A 22,631-nucleotide genomic window follows, 5' to 3' on the forward strand; every position below is an offset into this window, starting at 1 on the left:
TTGTTGTTTGATAGGATCAGGGCCCATGGCAAGGAGACACAGGGCATCACTGCTCTAGTATACTGCCTGTCGAGGAGGAAGAGTGTTTCTTTATGATTCAAGCATCTGCCTTTATAAGTGCCTTAAGGAAGTTGAATCTGGTTGAGCATGGCATTCTCATGTGTTGTTTGTGGTCCCAGAAGATGAACCCAGTGTCATATGTCACTCCAAAGATCTTGGTGAGGATGAGTGTGGCAATTACTTATAGGAAAATTATGCTTCAGGAAAGGTATTTTAAATATTTATATTTTTCTTAAACATTCTGGGTTCCATACAAACAATCCTCCAATTAGGATATAAGCGAAGAAAAGATCTTTCATTGTTTTGGGCAAAATGTAAAATCGAGCTCAGTCAGTTCATTCTGAAGATGCCATTACTTCATTTTTTTTTATGTTTTTAATCTGAGAACAATAGGTCAAAAGTCAAGGTCTCACAGCAAGTTCATGTCAATTTTAACTTTTTTTATCTGGCACACATGAAAGCTTCTGGAAGGTTTCAAAGTATGGCGAGGAAAAGGGAAAGTGTATTGAGACTATTCAAAGGTAATGTGGTGTGTCTGTAAATGAATAAAACCACTAATCTAGTTTTCGTGTGATCTGTAGCAAATTCATTGGAGGAATTCAGGAACACCGAGGAGGTTGTGTATTATTTTTCAGGAATGTTAGGTGATATAGGTGAGATGAATACGTCAACTGAAACTGTTTCTGTCCGATATAGACCAACTTAGTTGAAAACTCCAAGGTACGGCAAGCTTAGATAAAGATATCCGACTTTGAGAACAAACAGCCAGATGTGAAGGTTAGATGTAATAATTAAAATTGATATTCAACTTTAAGAACAAACAGCCAGATGTGAAGGTCGGAGGTGCTACGACTGTAGCACCAGTCGAGCAGGGCAGTACTCCCGACGTGGATGGAAAGCTGATGACAGGGAGTGCTGGAGCTCCCGTTTCATCAGCCCTCAGGACTAGTTCCTGACCATCCCCTTTTGCTGAACTTTTTCAGTGTCTCAGTTACACAGAGAGTAGGCCAGCATGCTCTCAAGTACAAATTTCTCTAACTATATACACCAAACTTCAAGCACAGTACACACTACACTTCCTTTTCCAAAATTCAAAAAATGGCGTCTCATCACCAAGCCTCGGAGTCCCCAGGGGGGGGGGGACCATAAATACCACCACCATCCACCCCTCTCCCGGTGACGACTCGAGGTGCCTGGAACCACACTCTGATTCTCTTCGTCTTCATTTCTGCAACATTCGCTGCCTTTCCTCTAACTTTCACTTTGTTGAGCACCACCTCTCCTCCTATATAAACCTCACCTTTTTTTCTAACTGAGACTCAGCTGTCTGAGGCAACTGACAGCAAACCCTTTTCTGTATCCTCCTCCTTTCTCTATACTCATTTCAAAGCCAAAGGTGGCTGTTGTGTATATATACGCAACGACTTATCTTGCTCTCGTGTTCCTGAACTCGATTCTTCTGAATTCTCTACACTCTGGCATCGGCTTTCCTGTCATTCTCTGACTAAATATATCTGTGCTGTTTACTTATCCCCTAATTCTACTAACTATCAAAAATTCTTTGACTATCTTACTTCTACAATGGAACACATTCTATCCATTTCTCCTTCCTCTGAAATCTCCATTCTAGGAGATTTCAATGTTCACCACCACCTTTGGCTCTCCTCTCCTTTCACTGATCCACCTGGTGAACAAGCCTACATCTTTTCTATCCTTAATGACCTAGAACAGCTTGTACAGCACCCTACCCGTATCCCTGACCGCCTTGGAGAGAGCGCCAACATACTTGACCTCTTCCTCACAACTAATCCCTCTGCTTACTCTGTTAATCTTTTCCCTCCGTTGGGCTCCTCCGATCACAACCTTATCACCTCAACATGTCCTATCACCCCGGTACGGCCTGTGGATCCTCCAGGAAAACGTCGTCTGTGGCATTTTGGAGCCGCGGATTGGGAGGCCCTCAGGCAGTACTTCTTTGATTTTCCCTGGAATGATTATTGCTTCCATGGCCTTGAGCCATCTGAGTGTGCCTTGCGTATTACGGAGGTTATTCTCTCGGGCATGGAAGCATACATTCCTTTCTCATATTCTTTGACTAAAGCAAGAAAGCCTTGGTTTAATCACGCTTGTTCTAATGCTGTCCGCAACAAGGTACTGGAGCCAACCCACCCCTGAATCACATCATCTCTACGTTTCGGCCCGGAATCGTGCTAAGTCTGTTCTTCGCTCTGCTAAAAATAATTTCATCCATACTAAATGCTTTCAACTTTCCAACTCGAATTCTTCCCGTTCCTTCTGGCACCTTGCCAAAAACCTTTCTAACAACTTTACCTCATCATCCTTCCCTCCTCTTTTCTACTCTGATGGTTCTGTAGCTATTTCTTCTACTGATAAAGCAGATTTCTTCGCACAGACTTTCTCCTCCAATTCCATCTTAGACGATTCTGGTGCTGTTCCTCCATCACTTCCCCCCTCTGACTTCCTAATGGCTGACATTAAAATTTCTTCAGCAAATGTATTTTCTGCCATCACTGGCCTCAGTACTAACAAGGCATATGGGCCTGATGGGGTCCCTCCTGTTGTTCTCAAGACCTGTGATTCTGTGCTTACACCCTGCCTAGGAAAACTCTTTCGCCTTTGTCTGTCAACTTGTACCTTTCCTTCTTGCTGGAAGTTTGCTCTCATTCAGCCAGTCCCAAAGAAAGGTCACCACTCCCAGCCCTCCAACTATCGTCCAATTGCTTTGACATCCTGTATTTCAAAAGTTTTCGAGTCAATTCTCAATAGAATAATTTTAAGGCATCATTCCTATCACAACCTCCTTTCTGATCGTTAGTACGGGTTCCGTCAGGGACGCTCCACTGGCGATCTTCTCACCTACCTTTCAGACTCCTGGTCATCCTCCTTTCGGGACTTTGGCAAAAGCTTTGCCATTGCACTTGACATCTCAAAGGCTTTCGATCAAGTCTGGCATAAATCTTTAATTTCCAAACTGCCCTCTTACGGTTTCTATCCTTCTATCTGTGCCTTCATCGCTAGCTTCCTCTCTGGTCGTTCTATAGCCACTGTTGTAGACCGCCAGCATTCTTCTCCTAGATCTATCAACGGTGGTGTTCCTCAGGGCTCTGTCCTATCACCAACTCTCTTCCTTTTATTCATCAATGATCTTCTAAGCTGTACATCTAACCCTATCCACTCATACGCTGATGACTCCACCCTTCACCTTTCCATTCGGTTCCCGCAACGCCCATCTCAACAGTTACTTCAACAAACAAGGGATGAGGCTATGGCACACCTAATGTCTGACTTGGCTCGTATCTCTGACTGAGGTAAAAAAAAATATGGTTGTTTTTAATGCATCTAAGACTCAGTTCTTACACCTATCAACCCGACAGAATCTTCCACATGTATACCCACTAATGTTTAATAATATTCAGCTTAGTCCTGCATCATCCTTGAACATGCTTGGGGTTTCATTTACTCGGGACCTATCTTGGAAAGATCATATTACATCTCTTGTAAAATCTGCTTCCAAGAAATTGGGTGTGCTAAGCCGACTCCATTCCTTCTTTACCCCTGCACAATTGTTGACTCTATACAGGGGTTTTATCCGCCCCTGTGTGGAGTACAAGTCTCATGTGTGGGGAGGCTCCCCAAATACAGCTCTTCTCAATAGGGTGGAGTCAAAGGCTTTTCGTCTCATTAACTCTCCTCCTCTTACTGACTCCCTTCAACCTCTGTCTCTTCGCCGCACTGTTGCATCTTTATCTCTTTTCTATCGCTACTTTAATGGTCACTGCTCCTCTGAACTGTCTGCTTGCATTTCTTCACCTCTTCGACGGGCGCGTAGCACCCGTCTGGCAGCAAACTCTCGTCCCTCTTCTGTCCAACTCTCTAATGCAAGAGTTAACCGTTACTCCCAGTCTTTCATTTATGCAACAGGTCAACTCTGGAACTGTCTCCCTCAGTCTGTATTTCCTGCTGCCTATGATCTCCAGTCTCTCAAACGCAGTGTGTCCAAGCATCTCAAAATGATCGGATCTTGAATTTGGCTCTCTGTTGTATTTTGTTTTTCTCTTGGAGGGAACTGTTACTGCGGGCTCATGGCCTTTGGTTCCTTCTTCCTCGCATAAAAAAATAAAAAAAATAAAAAATGAAATTCAAGTTTACAACCGCGAGTTTTTATCTGATTTATGATAAACTTGGTGGATGGCTGAAGCGATTCAAAGATGAAGCAGTTCAATGTTTAGAGTTGTTGTTGTTGATGATCAACTCCAGTCTGTCTGGTAAAGCAGCCCCGTCAATCAAAGGCACGCAATCACAGCTGAAATGACGTCCCGTGCAATGAATCGATAGTCCCATCAGGCTGATACTGCCTCATCACAGCAAGGCTTGGCGAAGATAATTGAGGTTTGGTTCCTGGGAAGATGCAACATTTGCGTCCCTCCACCCAGTCAACAGCGGCAACATAGTAAGTTTCACTTCACCCTATGATCTGGACGTATGGTTACCACCCAGCGCTATAAATGGTTTTCTGTGGTTACAGGAAACCATTAAGCTTGGCACTCAGTGTAGAGCTATCTGATGTGGAAAGAAGAGTACTAAAGTGACAGGAAGCAAAGAGAAAAGTAGGATGAGAAAAGGGAAGACACAATGATAAAGGTGAAGGAAGAAGAAGGCAAACCACATGGTCGCCACCACTTACAGTACTAACTTGATGTCGATAATATCATTCCAAGAACAGTGTCACAAGACAAAGTCGAACATCAGTCTTTATACCAATTGATTGGCGTGGGTGTTGTACTTCCTGAGTGCTCCTCCTTTTTCTAACACCCGCCCTTGCGAAGTGTGAGCTTTTGTTGTGCTTTGAGTGGTGTTTGTGTATGTATATATTTCTATGTCTGTCTGTGTTAGCAGTATAACTCAAACAATATATATCCAGTTCACTGAACTTCGAGGAAAGGTAAGGGGACACGCCATGAGGACACTTTTTTATTCTTTCTTTCTAGAACAATAGGTCAAAAGCCAAAGCTACAGGGCATAATCACACACCGACGTAATAAACTCAGCTTTAATACTTTTCATCCAATTTCGACAAAACTCGTGGCAAAAGTGAGTTGTATAAGAATAAATTTAAGTTTGTAGAACAACCAATCAAAGGTGAAGGTAACAGTGCAAGATCAAACACGAAGACGTGTGTATATAAAGAAAATTACCTGAACTGTGTTGATCTTGGTGGAAAGGTTGAGGTTTTGCAGGGAATAAAGCTATTGATTTTTAGAACAATAAGTATAAGGTAAAGGTCATTGGGCAAGGTTAGCTTAATTTTAATCCAATTTAGATCAAACTTTGTGGATGTATTGATGATAATGCAAGAATAAACATATTCGGTTTTCAGAACTGCCAAAGCATAAGAAGCTGGTCAGATCCTTAGGTCACGACGCAGTGTCAACTTAATTTTGATCTGATTCAAACAAGCTTGTTGGGAGGGTTAAGCATTAGGAATTGACAAAGACACTGAATTTTCAGAACAGTCAATCAAAAGTAAACGTCACACGGTAGTCAAAGTTCATCTTCGGATGTCTGTGTATGGGGAATTAAATATGATCTCACTTGAATCAATCTTGGTGGATGAGTTAAGTGTACTTTGTATAAAAACTGCTTCAGTTGACCGTTGATCTTTTCCTGTGAGATTCATCGGTGACTAACTGTTGCCAAATTCGATTCTCTTTCTCCTTGTTGCATTCAAAGTCCTTTTTACGAAGTTAGTTGTAATTGGGATAAAAATTGTGTAAATTGACTTGACCTTTGACCAATGGTTATAAAAACAACAGATCAGCTAATGGTGTATCCTTAAGTCTAAGGAAAAGTTCATGGTTAACATGGATAAAGAGATTCTAGTTTGAGAACAATGAGTCAAAAATGAAAGGCACAGAGGAAGGTCAATGGCTAATGTCACTTGGCAAAATGAGCTCAGTTTTGATCTATATGAATGAAAACTGGTATTAGAGTTAAAGATTAATGAAGAATAAAGTATTTCTATTTAACTGTAAGCTACCGACAATAAAGATCACAATGGAAATTTATACAGTCGGCACCGGTATGTGTTGGTACGGTAGTCAGGAATCTTGCTCTTTCTTATTTATTTATTTTTTTCCTGGGTAGGACATTTGGTTTTGGTGCAGTAGTATGGCAAAGGTCAGAGTTTCACTTAACTAGAACTTGTCCTCTGTATTCCCGTGAATGCTTTGATGCTTTTTGATGCTTTATGAGTAATATCTGTCAGAGTAAAGTAGGGCGTCGGGGTCTGTAAAGGAAAGTGGAAACAAATGCTTTAAAAGAATTGATGATCACGCAAGTAATAGAGAATTACCGGACTACTGATCGTTCTGAACAGGGAAGACACATCATACACTGATACCTCTGGTATGAAAAAGACTCAGGGATTGTATCATGAATAAGATTTTTTTTTTTTAATTGACTTTGTCTTTGACAATTTCATCTGATCATCGTGAGGGACTATTCAGGAGGGTATGCTTACAGGCTAAGACGTCTTCAAGGTTCAGGTCACATGAACTTACCAATAATCCGATAACACGTTCATATACCAGCTCGGGATCAAATACGCGTTTTAGGCACACCAAAACATAATTCTTTTTCATGTTCAATGAAATACATCCTTACAGCATGGGGTTGTGCAATGACTGTAGCCATATGCTCCTGAACGCTGGCAATGTTTCAGTTCCTACGGCAGAGGCTTTATCATCAATTACTGAAGTTTGTGCAACTTTCACTCTTACTATTTCCTTTCCTTCAGTACAACATTTATATGGGAAGCACAGTTTTTTGGACCGATGAAGAAACTGTTGTAACTGATACAACCAAGCATGACAAATACATACAGATATTGGGCTTTTCATTATCTTCGTACTGGGTTTACTTGCCGAGTTACTACGATTAGAATCAAGCATTTCTTTCCGACGAATATATTGGATGTTAAAAATTGCACATCCTCAAGAAATTTGATTTTTAGTCGCCAAAGTATCATAAATTCGCAAAAAAAAAAAAAAAGTTTAAACTCTCTTTCTACTAGACATGGCAAACTGGTGATTTGTCTTACCATTGTTATAAAGCGGTAATTAGTAATTTGGTTTATATGTCTTGAAGTTTACTCTTTTGTTGCACTCACTAGAGGCCAATAATTGATCTCATCACTGTTGTCGCCACAATCGTTGTCACAGTCACACCTGTATGCCTCAATGGTGCATTGGTTATTATTACAATTGAACTGGCCGGCGTCACACTCTCTCTGCGGATGATAGCACGGTATCACCAGAGTACACATGTGCCCACCTTCAGACCATTCGTTTCATAAATCGTATCTTTCAAATGAAAGAAAAGTATTCGGGAGCCGGATGCTAATCGCCCTCCAGAATATGTAGTTGGTCAAGTCCAAGATTTTGGCCATATCTTGATAACCCTAAGATTTCATGTTCATAGCTGAAGCCATTCATGAGATACTATGGTCCTGAAGGCGGGCGATAAAAACTAGTTAACCTTTGGCAGCCATTTTGGTGACTTTGACGTTGACCCCGGGTGATCATTTTCGATCTCGGCCAAGATTTTGGCCATATCTTGATACCCTGAAGGTTTCGTGTTAATAGCTCAAGCCGTTCATGAGATATAATTGGAACCAACACACACACACACACACACACACACACACACACACACACACACAAAACAGCCCAAAACATTATCACTCTGCTTTCTAGAGGCGGGCAATAATAATAGAGTCAAGCTGTTTGTGTGTGTGTGTGTGTGTGTGTGTGTGTGTGTGTGTGTGTGTGTGTGTGTGTGTGTGTGTGTGTGCGCTTTTTTTTTTTTTTTTTTTTTTCCGAGAAGGGTTAATTGTATGTCGATCTGTTTCTTTTTTCATTAGTTGGAGTAAGTCGAGGGAGTGTCATGTACGACGGGACGGCATGAAATAGTCGGAAATCGCAACGGAAAAAAAATTAGGATTTTTTTTTTTTTTTACTTTATGATAAGATTTGGACTTTTCAGTCTCAGTAACGGCATAGAAACAAAGATAATGGTAATTGCAAAAGTTTTATAATTGAAAGAATTTTAGTTTGTAATGCAATTCTTTTTTATTTTTTTATTTTTTTCCTGCCCAGCGCTAGCATAATATAAGTGTATATAATCTAAACCACACTGCAAATATTAAAAGAGCATCAATTGCACTTTTCACTTTTTGTGAATCATATATCTCATCTATCATATCCAGCAGACAATTAACTTAAACTAAGTTTCATTTTTGTATCAAGTTACGAAATGAAAAATGACGACCTAATTAGCTGAAGCAGGATATTGCTAACTTCATTATTACGGAAATTATAAAAACTGCTATACTGACAAACAAAATCTTGTGGCTAGTGATAATAAACAGTGAAAATGAGAAAAAGTATAATGACGTGAGGTTCAGTGAGAAAAATTACAATTTTTAGTAAAAGACAATAGAATTAAATGTCAAAAATAGTTAATAAAGATATATAAGATTACATCTCAAATTTTATAGGATATGTGATCTGCTTTTGCATTCCTCCAGAGAAATGATAGAATGTTTACATCTATATTCTCTGACTGCTTGTTTCTGAAATCATACGTCAGAGATCCAGCACATCTTAGAATTTTTCACTGGCTTTGATAAATGAATTTATCAAGAGTTTTCAGTTTATATTATACTTTCAATTTTCCCGCCAGCAATTGAACTTCTTGTGTAGTGAGCAAGGGAGAGCCTTCCTTTTCTCTGATCTCTCTTCCATGTAGTCTGCATCATTAACACCAGTATTTATCATTCACCTTAGCATGTCAGGATGGGAGGCTTGTAATACATTATTATGATCGACGTTTTGTATTGCCCTGTGCAAGAAATGAGTTTGTGAGTATTTCTTCAGCACAAATGTTAGAGTATTTGAAGATGGGTTTTGTTGAAGAAGGTTTGCTAATTATTGCTTGGTGTTGGTTTTATGTGCCTCGATGTGCTGACAGGTTCTGTTGTCTGTTATGTGTTACCACAGGCTTCTTCTGCATATGGGTAGAAATATGTGCCTCTCATTTTATTTTCGTACAGAAAGGACTTTACATTCAAAGTGTACGTGAACTGTGGAAGTGGTTTCAGTGCATTCAGGGATAAAGTATTGGCAGTTGCTCAGTATGACCTGCTAGGAATTGCAGTTGGTGGTTGATTGGATCATGGCTCATGTCGAAGAGGTACAAGGCATCACTGCTCTAATATTCTGTCTGTCGAGAAGGAAGGGTTTTCTTTATGAAGCTAAGGAACAGCCCCTACAAGTGCCCTGAGTCAGTCTGGATGAGCACTGCCCCTTGATGTTTTGTATCTGGTCCCTGAAGGCGTTTTTTTTTTTTTTTTCCCTATGTGTCCGACTCTGGGCATAGGCTTCACAGCCTGCTATCAAGGCCCAGTAGTCCTCTTACATACCATACACCTCTACATGTCACCACTTCGGCGCTAACACCCACCGTCCATATTGAATACATGCTTGAGTGGGGTTTGCATGTCACTCCAAATATCTTAGTGGCGATGTGTGTGGAATTTACTTGAAAGAAAAATATGCCTCAAGTAAACAATTTATATTCCTAAACACACTTCGTTCAGCACCAACGAGTAATATTGCAATCAGATTGTAAGCAGATCCAGGATCTTTCATAGATTTCGGCATAATAATGCGAGTAAATACTTCAGAAACATAATGTAAACATAATTTTCGAGCTTGAAGGTCACCTCACACTGAAAAAGCCAAGACTTAAATTTGTATGCTAAGATTCTTGTTAAAGTATTGCAGTTGTGGTAATGTAGGGTGTATTGGTGGTTTTAAATATGCTTCTTATTGCCTCTTACCTCAGTGCAGTTTCTTTCATCACTGTTGTCACCACAGTCGTTGTCGCCATCACACTTCCAGTTGATGTTGATGCACCTGCCATCTGCCTCACAATGGAACTGACTGTCGCTGCAATCTTCTCTCTGCGGAGGTCATAGGATGGGTCAGCCCGTATATACTCTTACCTGTGTACTAATATACGCAAGTACGGTTAGCTTTTTTTTTTTTTTTTTTTTTTTTTTCACTCGGCATTACCGATCGTCTCTCTCTGGAGGTGTGAAGGCGAATGTCAGAGCGTGTGTTTCGAGTCATTTAGAAGCGGAAGGAGAGGGCAGGAGACTGTCAGTGTAGGTGTTTGTTTATGGTAGAAGAATGAATGTTGAAGGGACCAAGGGCATGGCCATAATTTGGGAGTAATAGCAAATCTGAAAAATTCCTTGAGTGGATTTCTGTAAATGAGTGTGAACGTCTGCCTCTTAGCAAAATTAAATCAAATACATAATTAGCTTTTGATATCTTCTAACCGTAGAAGAATATGCATTATTATTATTATTATCATTATTATTATTATTATTAATATTATTATTATTATTATCGTGTCCCCTTCTGTAGCGGGGAGGGGGGCGCATTATGGGGTAGTACTACTATTCTGCGGCCAGGTTGTGTTAGGAAGAATACTGCCACCGTATTCCCTACGTGTCGTAAAAGGACACTAAAAGGGGCGGGGTGAGGGGTCTAGGGACCCCTTCCTCTGTCTTTTAGTTCCTAAAAAACGAGACAGGCTAGAGAATGGGATAGGGGACTGAGTTATCCTCGTACCCTGAAGATTGGGTCTATAAATATGGGTGTATGTAGTACGATTTAGGCTAAAAGGGAGGAGATTTGGACTCTGTTTGTGGGAAGAAAGTTGGATGAGTTAGCTTTGAATGAAACAAAGATGAAAAGGAAAGATGAGCTAGTGGAAGTGTGAATGGAAGATTGTCAGGTGTTGATAGAGGAAGGGTAAAGAAGGTATGGCCTTGTTAGCGAGTCCGGATGTGCAGCAGTGTGTGACTGAATGGAAGGAGGTGTCATCGAGACTGATGTGGGTGAATGCGAAATTTGAACGTGAGTTGTGGGTGTTTGTGATTGCACATGGGCCTGATAGTGAAAGAGATAAAGAAGAGGGGGAGTCTTTCTGAAACGATGTTGATGAGTGTCTGCAGAGTTTTGGAGCGAATGTGAATGTGGTAATGATGGGAGATCAGAATGCTAGAGTGGGAAATGTAGCAGTTGAAGGTGTAGTTGGTATGCATGGTGTGCCTGGAAGAAATGAAAATGGGGAACGAATGATAGGGATGTGTATTGAGCGAGAGACGGTGATTGGAAATACCTTGTTTGAGAAGAAAGATATTTATATGCATACATGGGTGAGACAGGAGGATGGAAGGGTTGTTCACAGAGCATTGATGGACTATGTGGTTGTATCCAGGAATGTAATAGGAAGATTGTTAGATGTGAGAGTTCTGAGAGGGGAGGGTGGAGGTATGTCTGACCACTACCTGGTGGAGGGAAAGTTAAGAGTAGGTAAGAGATGGGTGAGAGCTAGGAGAGTTAGGTGTGGCAGGGAGGTTTTGAAACTGAGTGAGTTGGATAAAAGAGAGAAAATGATAGAGTATCAGGAGAAAGTGAAAGATGAGTGGAACGCAGTGAAAGATCAGGAAAATGGCAGTGTGGAGGAGGAATGGCAATTGTTTAAGAGTGCTGTGGTGGGGCATGTGGATGAGGTGTGTGGTGTGAGACGAGTGGATGGTGGTATAAGAAAAGGAAGTGAATGATTGTGCGAGGAAGTAAGTATGGCTGTGGCTGAGAAGAGACACGTATATGAAGTGTGGCTGCAGAGGAAGGATGAGGTGTCATATGAGAGGTATAAGGAAAAGAGGAATTCGGCGAGAAGGGTTGTGCGTGATGCTAAAGTGGCAGCAGATGAGAGGTGGGGTAGGCGGTTGACTGAGAATTTTCAACAGAATAAGAAAATGTTTTGGAAGGAGGTGAAAAGGGTGCAAAAGGGAGACTCTGGGAGGGAAGAGCGAGTAAAAGCAGATGATGGAAGGATGTTAACTGATTTCGATGCAGTAAGGAAGAGATGGGTGGAGTATTTTGAAAGACTGTTAAATGTAGATGAGGAAAGGGAGGCTGAGATTGTGGCGGATGGAAGGGCACAAGGAATAAATGTGTTGGTAGAGCTGAATGATTCTTTGATCACGAAGGAGGAAGTGCACAAGGCAATAAAGGAGATGAAAACAGGGAAAGCTGCTGTTATGGATGTGTGTGCTGTGGAATGCCTGAAAGGTGATGGAGCGACTATTGTTGACTGGTTAGTAAGACTGTTGAATGTGTGTTTTGTGAAAGGTATAATGCAAGTTGAATGGGCAAGTGCTTGTGTGGTCCCATTGTATAAAGGTAAGGGTGATAAGTATGAATGTACTAGCGTTAGGGGTATAAGTGTGTTGAGTATTCCAGGTAAGGTGTATGGTACAGTGTCAATTAAGAGAGTTAGAGAGAGTACAGTGGGAGTGACTGGTGATGAGGAGTGTGGCTTTAGGAGACGGAAGGGATGCATTGATCAAGTGTTTGCTGTGAGACAGGTGTGTGATAAGTATTTAGCAAAAGGTAAGGATGTGTTTTGGGCGTTCATGGATTTAGAGGAAGCGTAAGACAGAAGTGATAGGGAGGCTTTGTGGACTGTTTTAAGATTGTATGGACTTGATGGTATATTTCTAAAAGGAGTGAAAAGTTTTTATGTAAATAGCAGAGCATGTGTAAGAGTGGTTTCCCGTGAGAGTGGGGCTGCGGTAGAGATGTGTGATGTCGCTTGGTTGTTTAGTTTTTATATGGATGGTGTTGTAAGGGAGGTGAATGCAAGAGTGTTAGGTGGAGCTCTGAGTCTGGTGAATGTTGATGGTAGAGAGTGGAATCTGAAGCAGCTGCTGTTTGCAGATGATACTGCACTGGTGGCTGATTCAGAGGAGAGATTGCGACAGTTGGTTGAGGAGTTTGGAAGGGTGTGTGAAAGGAGGAAATTGAGAGTAAATGAGAAGAAGAGTAAAGTGATGAAGTGTACGAGGTTGGTAGATGGTAGGATGATGAATATAGTTTTGAATGGTGAGTTGCTTCAGGACCTAGAGTGTTTTAAGAATTCAGGGTTACATATTGCTATGGATGGAAGAACAGATGCAGAAGTGAAGTTTAGAATGAATGAAGTAGGAAAGGTGCTAGGAGGATTGAAAAAATTGTTTAGATGTCGTTTGCTTGGAATGGATGTAAAGAGAAGGCTGTATGAGGGTGTTGTGGTACCGACTGCATTAAATGGGGCTGAAACATGGAATATGAGTGTAGCAGAGAGGAAAAGTTTGACTGTAATGGAGATAAGGTGTCTGTGGAGTATGTGTGGAGTGACACATATGGATCGAGTGAGAAATGATGAAGTGTGAAGGAGAATTGGAGTTGTGCTTGAGATGGCTAATCGAGTTGAGCAGAGGGTTTTGCGATGGTTTGGGCATATGGAGAAAATGGATAATGAGCGATTGGTGAAAAAGATAACTACTGCAGATCTGATGTGAGAGGTGTATGGGTGAGAGGAAGACCACGAATAGGATGGATGAACAGTGTGAAGAGAGCGTTGGATACAAGAGGGATGTCTGTTGATCAAGGAAGAGTGGCTGTGCGTGACAGAAATAATTGGAGAGAAATTCTCCCGCATTTGTCTGATCAGCTGATCAGGTCAGGTGCGGGTAAGGGGATGGGTCTAATATGATGTGGCAGGGGTATACCAGCTCTGCTGTCGGGCCCTGCTGCAGATGTCACTGGTTGTGCTGAGCAATTGACCCTAGTGCTGTGTGGTGCATTGAGGATTTGTCCCTTCTCCCCTTTGGGGCTAAGATGCGAATGAATGTTTGAGTGGATGAGTAAATTGGGAGTGTGTCGTTCTGTTTCGGCTACCTCCCTTTGCTTGGGGGAAGAAGCCTAGGTATACAGATAGATATAGAGATTATTATTATTATTATTATTATTATTATTATTATTATTATGATTATGATTATGATGATAATGATGATGTTGATAATGATGATGATGATGATGATGATGATGATGATGATTATTGTTATTATTATTATTATTATTATTATTATTATTATTATTGTAGGTAAGAACAAGTGGGCGAAGTCAGCGAACAGTGTGCACTGATTGCATGTGGGCGAAAAGTTAGCCTACAGTACAGTGTGCTGCCTGGTCAAGCCAGACCCAACCGTCATACTTTCGACAGTATGATAACTTTCTTCCTAATAAAGCCAGGGTAGTGATTTTTTTTCCCTAAATCCAATATCGATCAATTTAGTGTTGTACTTCTTGATTCACAAAACTATTATCATACTCTGACGATGTGTAATTCGTAGTCATAATGAAAGCGGTTTCAGCTACGTGAGAGATATATGTTCTCATATACATTTTGTGACTTATATGCATGGCATGATCTTGAATTTGGCTCTCTCTTGTATTTTGTTTTTCTCTTGGAACAGTTATTGCGGGCTCGTGGCCTTTGGTTCCTTCTTCCTAGCATTAACAAAATAATCCTAGCACAAACAGATGGAAATACATTGGATTGTAATGGATGATTAGCAATGTGCTGTCGGTGGCATTATGTATATACATGTAAATTTAAAAATACATAAATAAATCAGTAAGTAAATAAATATAATAAAAACACTAGACAGTCAGCTGTTTTTATTGTCACATTTGAATTCAGCACAGTAAAATCCACAACAAGCGGCAAATTTTATCTCCGAAGCAAACAGCTTTTAAAAATATGTGGAAAAGTGTAATCATTCCAAGATGAAGGTCACACGAGAAATTAAAAAATTCCGTCTTTATACCAGTTGATTACCAGATGATTATGCGTAGGTTTTGTGCTTCATGAGTGCTCCTTTTCCTTGCACTCACATTCACAGAGTGTGAGCGGATGTTATGCTTTGACCAGTGTCTGTTTATAGCCTATATTATTTTTCTTTTTCTGTCTGAATTTGTATAAACAATACAACTCAGACAATTTGTATTCAATTTGCGAAACTTGGTGGAAGGGTAGAGAGACAGCCAGTGTGGAGACCTGTTGTATTTTAGAACAGTAGGTCAATGATAAAAGTTACGGAGCTAAATCATACGGTGACCTAGTAACCTCAGCTAAAACAGATTTCATCCAGTTTCGACAATTCTCTGGGAAATACGTGACTAAGGTAAGTATAAAGAACAATCAGTCACAGGTGACGGGATCAGGGCAAGAACAAACTTCAACATTTATTTGTGTGAACAAAATTACCTAATCTGTAATGATCTTGGTGGAAAGGTTGAGCCTTTGAAAAGAATAAAGGCAGCTATTGATTTCTTGAACAATAAGTCTAAAGTCAAGTTTATAGAGCAGTCAGCTTAGATTTAACCCAATTTAGATTAAACATTATGTATTTAATGACAATAATGTTAGAGTCAACGTTCTCGATTTTGAGAAAACCCAAAGTATAAGAGCCAGGTTAGACTTTTTTTTTTTTTTTTTTAAATAGAACGGAGGAAGGAAAAACAAATGGGGAAAAAAAAAATCCATACACCAGACTACTGGTGTCCTCCATTCATAAAATATCTGTAACAGTTAGACTTGAACAGTTGTGGGTTGAAATTTGGAGGAAAACAACTCTGAGGAAGCGAGTTCCAGAGAGATGCAGTTCGGGGAATGAAAGAATTCTGATAGGCAGAAGTTCTGCAATATGGTTGAGTGACATTCCAGTCATGAGCGCTACCAGATGCCCGTGTAGCACGAGGGAAGGCATGGAGAGGCGGCACCATGGACGCAACCTCGTCTGAGCACTTGCCAAAAAAATATCTGTAAAATAATGCAAGGGAGGCAACATTCCTTCTTACTTGCAGGGGAGGTAGTTTATATGTAATGGCAGGGTTGTTAATGATTCTAACAGCTTTATTCTGAATTTTGTCCAGTTGTCTCAACGCAACCTCTCCACAACCATTCCACAAGGGTGAGCAATATTCAAGCTGAGAGTGCACATGACTCTTATAAATTATAGCTAACTGCTCATCGGTGAAGAAGTTACAGACTCTATACAATAATCCAAGTTTCTTTGAGGCGGCCTTAGCAAGTGATCTGACATGAGAGTTCCAGTTGAGGGCACTGTTAAGTGAGGCACCAAGAATTTCAATACTTTTGGAGATGGGAATATTAGTAGCACTGAAGGTAATGTACGAATCTGGCAATATCTGTCTATTAGTAAACTGTATATATTTAGTTTTACTAGCATTAAAAGAGACAATGTTGTTTTGTCCCCATTCACTGATTGTAGCTAGATCTTGATTTATGGAGATGGCTGTACTGAGTTGAGAGGTAGAGATATTAGACTTTGTAAATTGATGTCTGAGTGTGAATGAACTATGTAGTGTTGAGTCATCTGCATATAAGTGAACGGGATTGTGAGTGACAGATAAGAGATCATTAATATGAACCAGAAATAGGGTTGGCGCCAGAACTGATCCCTGCGGCACGCCGGCGTTAATTGAGTGGAAATTCGAATATACATCCTGTCACTAAGATAAGAAGAAATCAAAGGAACAAAAGACGTTAGTCCATAGCAAGGGAGTTTGGACAGCAGGGAACGGTGCCATACTCTGTTGAAAGCTTTAGAGATATCAAGAGCTACTGCATGAGTTTCTCCAAAAAGATCAATTGATTGATGGATGGTATGAGTTAAGAGATTGAGTATGTCAATGGTGGATCTTTCGTGGCGAAAACCGTATTGTCTATCACCAATTAAGTTGTTGGATTCAAGATGTTTAACAATATGCTTATTAATTAAAGTTTCAAATACCTTACCAAGAGAAGATGTGACAGCTATTGGTCTGTAATTGGAGGTCAGACGAACTTCCTTTCTTCGGAACTGGGTGGATTTTGGCTTCTTTCCATGAATTTGGGAATAAAGAAGTACGTATGCATAGTCTGAATAATTTGGCTAGGACAGAGGCAAGTTCAGGGGAAAACTTTTTCAAAACAATTGGAGGAATTCCATCTGGGCCTGGAGCTTTGTTGGTAGGTAAATTGTCTAGGATGGATTTTACGAATCTTGTCTGTATTTTAAATGGGGCAATTTCGGGAGAATCAAGTTCCAGTACTGAAACATTCTGGCTGGTATCATCTATGGTAGAGTTTCTTGCAAAGGTACTAGCAAAGATATCTGCTTTCCCACGTGGGTCATTTGTAATAATGCCATCTGAAGATTTTAGTGGGGGAATGGAAGATGACTTGTTAAAGTTATTATTGAAAGAATTAAGAGTTGACCAAAATATTCTATTGTCATTAGGGTTCTTAAGTAGTTTTGATGCTTGCTTTTGAAGAAAGTTTGATTTAGATAGATTTAATACAGCTTTTGCATGATTTTTAACAATTTTAAATTGGGAGAGTGATTCAGATGTTTTTGATTTTAAGTAAGAGTTATATGCTAATGACTTTTGGGCTGTTGCTCTGGCACAATTGCCATCAAACCATTTTGGAGAGTTTGATCTTTTAGTGAACTGTTGACTTGGTATGAATAAATCCATACCAGCTAGTATTAAGTCACAAATGTGGGACTGGGTAGTATTGGGATCACTACAGAAGAAAGACTGCCATGGAACATCAGCAAGATAATTTCTAAATCCATCCCAGTCTGCCCTGTCAAAGTGCCATCGGGTCACCCTGACAGGTTCGGAATGGGGAGGTGTAGGAGAGTTAACTAATGAGGCTTTGATGAGATTGTGGTCAGAGGATCCAAGTGGTGACAGTACCTCTATCCTGTATTGATCTGGATTATTTGTCAAGAATAAATCCAAGAGATGGGCATTATGGTCAGGATTATCAGGTATTCTGGTTGGTTGCTTTACCAACTGGGTGAGATTAAACAATTCCGCAAACAGCTCGCATTCTAGACCAGCATCGTCAGTCCGGGCAGAATGCAATAACCATTCAACATCGTGTATGTTAAAATCACCCAAAATGGTAATTTCATTGCCAAGGGCAAGGTCAGGGTTACTCAACTGAGTGGATATGGAATCAAATACACTGGGTTCCGAAGAAGCATTGGGGGAACGATAAACTACACAGATATATTTGGTAATGTTTTGGCAATTTAATTTATATAATGAGTAATCAAAACTGGATGAAGTGAAGTTTAAAATAGTATCAACTGCATATTGGGATTTGATATAACAACAGGTGCCGCCCTTGTTTCGAAAGTTTGTAAGGAGATGGTAACCGGGAAAACAAAATGGAGATATATCGGTAGAGGGTGAGATTTGTGGTTCTGTGAGGAAAAGGGCCAAAGGGGATATGGACTGAAGGAAAAAATGAACTGAGTTTAAATTTGTGGTAAGGCCACGGATGTTGGTAAAGAATAAGGCCACACCGTCACCTCTTCGCCGACGAGCATTCCCGGAAATAGCAACAGTCGCTGCCGGCACAGTCGCTTGATGACGACCGGGAGGACCCTGTGCCTCCAGCCCTACCCTGCCGGTGGTGGCAATCCGAGGTACCACCTCATTTGATCCTTAGGTAACAAGGCAAACTTAGCTCAATTTTGATCTGATAAAACATGATTGGTGGAAGATTAACGGTCAGAAAACAATGAAAACATTGAATTTTGAGATAAATCATTCAAATGTCAAGGTCACATGGTAAAGGCAAAGTCCGACTCCGACTGTCTGTGTATAAGGAAAATAAAAAGTTAAGAACCCATTTGCATTAATCTCGGTGCATAAGTTGGGGATACCCGATTACCTGTTCTGTTGTTTTATAGAACAATTGTTCAAAGGACAAGATTACATGATAAAGTCAAGCTAAACCATTTTTATCCCAAGTACACATAACTTGGTGAAAGGGTTCAGGTAAAACAAGAATACAGAGATTCGAATTGGAGAAAAATGAGTAACAAATTAAGTTTACAGAGGAAAGTCAACGGCCATTGTCAATGAGCAATGTCATCTCAGTTTTGATCTTCTTTGAACCACAGTAGGTAGAAGAGTTAATGATTGGGGAAGAATGAAGGAAGTTCATTTAATTATAATCTATCTACAAGCAGGGTCAACGGGCAAATTCATTCACTCGGCCCCAGCATATTTAGGAGTGTTGCTTTCTCTGAGATTTTCCATTTTCTTGGTTTGGACAGTTGGTTATCATACAGTGACATTACAAAGAGCAGTTTCACTCAACTGGACTTTACCATCTACATTCCCCTGGATCTTTTGATAACCAATGAGTAGTATACGAGTATATAAAGGTGTGCATTTTCGTACACTGAAGAACGAGGTTTCGCTCCCCGCCAGGGTAATAAACTTTGGGAGCGTTCTTCTGGCCACGTACTGCATTGACGGACACAAGGGGTGCTCTGGTTGAACCAGTGTCGCATACTTTATTTTGCCTGCACCCAGTCGGCTTGCGCGGGCCGATTACACTTGGTTCACAGACTACACACACATCCAAAGCCACTCCAGCACAACAATTACACTTACACGCACTTCTCACCCTACATACAACCTCTACTAGACAGCCTAAGCAACTTGGTAGAGATACAGTGGCCGTATCATCCCCACTTCTGTAGGGATAGGCCAGTCCTGCAGTGGACACTCAAACAGCTGACGATATATATATATATATATATATATATATATATATATATATATATATATATATATATATATATATATATATATATATATATATTGTTACATAGCCTATGATTTCATCATCCTTTGTGCAATTCTAACGTACAGTATGCTGCATGTTTGATCACGAGCGTGTTCTACCTCACTCCCCCCGTCCTCCTTTATAGTAGAGTAAGTCGTTTTTTCTGTTGTTCAGAGCAGGATTGTCAACTCTTTGTCCCCATGGCTTCATTTGCGCGTCCTTCTTACAAGTTGTATCAAGCTCTGCCGGCCCCTATATAATGAGCTCAGTCTCTGCATTATTGCCACTTAGATCTACTCTTCATTTTGTTCACATCTCTGTCCTCCCCTGTACAGTTATTATTGTAAGTGCTCAGGAAGTCTCCAACCATCTAGCAGCTGTGTAATTTGAGTATGAGTGTTATTACATTTTCTTCTTGTACTGTATAGCATAAGGTGTTAATTTGTAGGCCTAGTGAGGTTTTTGTGATTAATGTAAAGTTTGGATGTCAGTCATTGTTAATAATATTTTGTATCTGTAATAATATATCTTGCATTCACTGAGTATTATCTAGTATTCTCATTTTATCAGGGCTGACTTAGATAAATTTACTCATGCTAATTTCGTGTTAATAGAGGCTATTGCAGTTAACCATATATTTAACCTGTTTTTTGCCATTACATTATCCTTATGAGTCCTGAATGTTTTGTTGTTAGTTTGAGCATTAAACTTTAACTTGTAATTTTACCTAACTCTTTTGTTTTGAACCTGGAACTTTACGGGACAGTAGTGATTTTTAGTATTCTCACTTAAAGTGTACATTATCTTTCTCTGTTTCGTAACATAAATTTGGCGACCTCTTATCAGGATATTCAGGATATTATCATAAGGATATTGCTTGATATTTTGTGACTGTGATTTATTCATGATGTCTACTATTACTACTCTTGATGAAGCCAAGGATTTTTTGTCAAATGTGCAAACAGTGTGTGATGTAGAAAACAGAACAAAGAATGAACTTAAGCTTGTTTCTCAACAATTGGGAATTGCTGTTCACTCTCATCATTCTAAAGATCAAATTGTTGACATGATTAATGAAAGCTTGTTTAATGTAACTCCTCGAAATGAGCAAACGCAGATTGAATTAGCTAAGTTACAGCTAGCCCTGCAGGAGGCTCGTGCTAAGGAGGCTGAATTTCAGGCAAATGCTAAGGAGGCTGAGTTTCAGGCTCGTGCTAAAGAGACTGAGTTTCAGGCACAAGTTGAACTTGCTAGGATTCAGGCAGACCATGAGTATCGCATGAAACAAGGTGGAACTGGATCATCTAGCTCTGATGATTTTGATGTGGCTAAAAATGTTAAACTTGTCCCTCCTTTTAATGAATCTGATTTAACAAAGTATTTTCAGTTGTTTGAGAGGGTAGCTACAGGTTTTAATTGGCCCAAAGAGAATTGGCCAGTATTCCTTCAAACTGTTCTCACCGGTAAAGCTCAAGTAACTTATGCATCTTTGCCTCAGGATCAATCTGATAATTATGATGTAGTTAAGAGCTTGATTCTTAAGGTCTATGAGCTTGTTCCTGAAGCCTATAGAGTAAAATTTAGGACAACTTATAAGCAAGATAAGCAATCCCATGTTGAGTATGCAAAAATCAAAGAAGATCTGTTAGAGCAGTGGTTAAATTCTAAGAATGTGGATTCTGATTTTGACAAATTTAAGCAGATGATTTTGCTGGAGGACTTCAAAAGGTGTGTTAATAAAGATGTAAGCCTATATCTTGATGAGAGAAGAATAGATAATTTGTCTGATGCTGAAGTTTTAGCTGATGAATATGTTCTCACTCACAAGAGATATTCTAAAGAAAAAGGGAAAGCTGAGAGTAAGTACGTTGCCTCTACTCAGAGTACAGGTAACAGGAAAGAGAATAAAGATGATGTTTTTCAGGAAGTAAATACCAGCTTCACCTCTAGAATTCAGAAAAGTAAATGTACTTATTGTAGTAAGCTTGGTCATACTACGGAGAAATGTTTCAGGAGACAGCGTGATGTGAACAAAAAGGAGTCTTTAAATATTCAGTCAACTGGTCTAGTGTCCACCCTTGAGAGTTCCCAGAATTCTTTAACTCAGTTAACCGAACCTGCTTTGAGGGGTAAATTAAATCCTCATGATGAAGCTTCTCTTTTGAGCAGTAACGTGGGTGACACTCTCAAGAGTTCATGTGCTAATTTCCTGTCTGATGGTTTTGTCAGTCCTCTGGACAGTAATGACAGGAAATCAGTTAAAATATATCGTGATACAGGTGCTTGCCAATCCCTTATGCTGACCAGTGTTCTAGGCTCTAATGTTAATTCCTCTAATGAAACTATAATCTTACAAGGTGTAGGGAATAATTACTTCTCTGTCCCTCTGTGCAGAGTGAATTTAGAGTCTCGTTTTGTTAATGGTTCCGTTATGGTTGGGTTGGTTGAGACACTCCCAATGTCAGGTGTAACTTTCTTACTTGGAAATGATATTGGTGGAAGTCAGGTGTGTCCAGCTCCTCAGTTGTCTAGTGAGCCAGTGGCTGCGACCCAGGACTGTGATGTCCCTGATGTGTTCCCTGCATGTGCTGTCACTAGGGCTAAGTCTAAAGTTACTGGTGACTTAGAGGATAATGATGATGATGATGTTATCCTAGCTGACACTTTTCTTGCTAATTTGGACCACTCACCAGATGAGGCAGTACCCTGTAGTGTTGATAATTTGTCTCGTCAAGAGTTGGTTGAGTTGCAGGTTGCTGACCCTGAGTTGAAAGGTCTAGCTAACTCTGCTTGCAGTAAGGAAGAGTCAGCTGGTGCTTCTACTTGTTGTTATATAAAGTCAGGAGTACTTATGAGGAAGTGGAGACCTCCAACAGCATCAGCCGACTGTGAATGGGAGGTTGTACATCAAGTTGTCATCC

General features: G+C 40.2%; 1 protein-coding gene across 1 annotated transcript in view; it reads right to left on the reverse strand.

Moving 5' to 3' along the window:
* Nucleotides 1–22,631, reverse strand: part of LOC145413688 (uncharacterized) — a 616,371-nt gene that overhangs the window by 100,658 nt on the left and 493,082 nt on the right. Inside the window, exons 12-13 of the mRNA XM_080283343.1 lie at nucleotides 9,983–10,098; nucleotides 7,233–7,369 (exon numbers count right to left, since the gene is read on the reverse strand). Of these exons, the coding sequence (XP_080139469.1) occupies nucleotides 7,233–7,369; nucleotides 9,983–10,098 (253 nt within the window). The remainder of the gene's footprint in view (nucleotides 1–7,232; nucleotides 7,370–9,982; nucleotides 10,099–22,631) is intronic.

The sequence above is a fragment of the Coenobita brevimanus genome, chromosome 97 (genome assembly GCF_032717465.1).
Source record: "Coenobita brevimanus isolate Jiangsu-jjx chromosome 97, ASM3271746v2, whole genome shotgun sequence".
Lineage (NCBI taxonomy): Eukaryota > Metazoa > Arthropoda > Malacostraca > Decapoda > Coenobitidae > Coenobita > Coenobita brevimanus.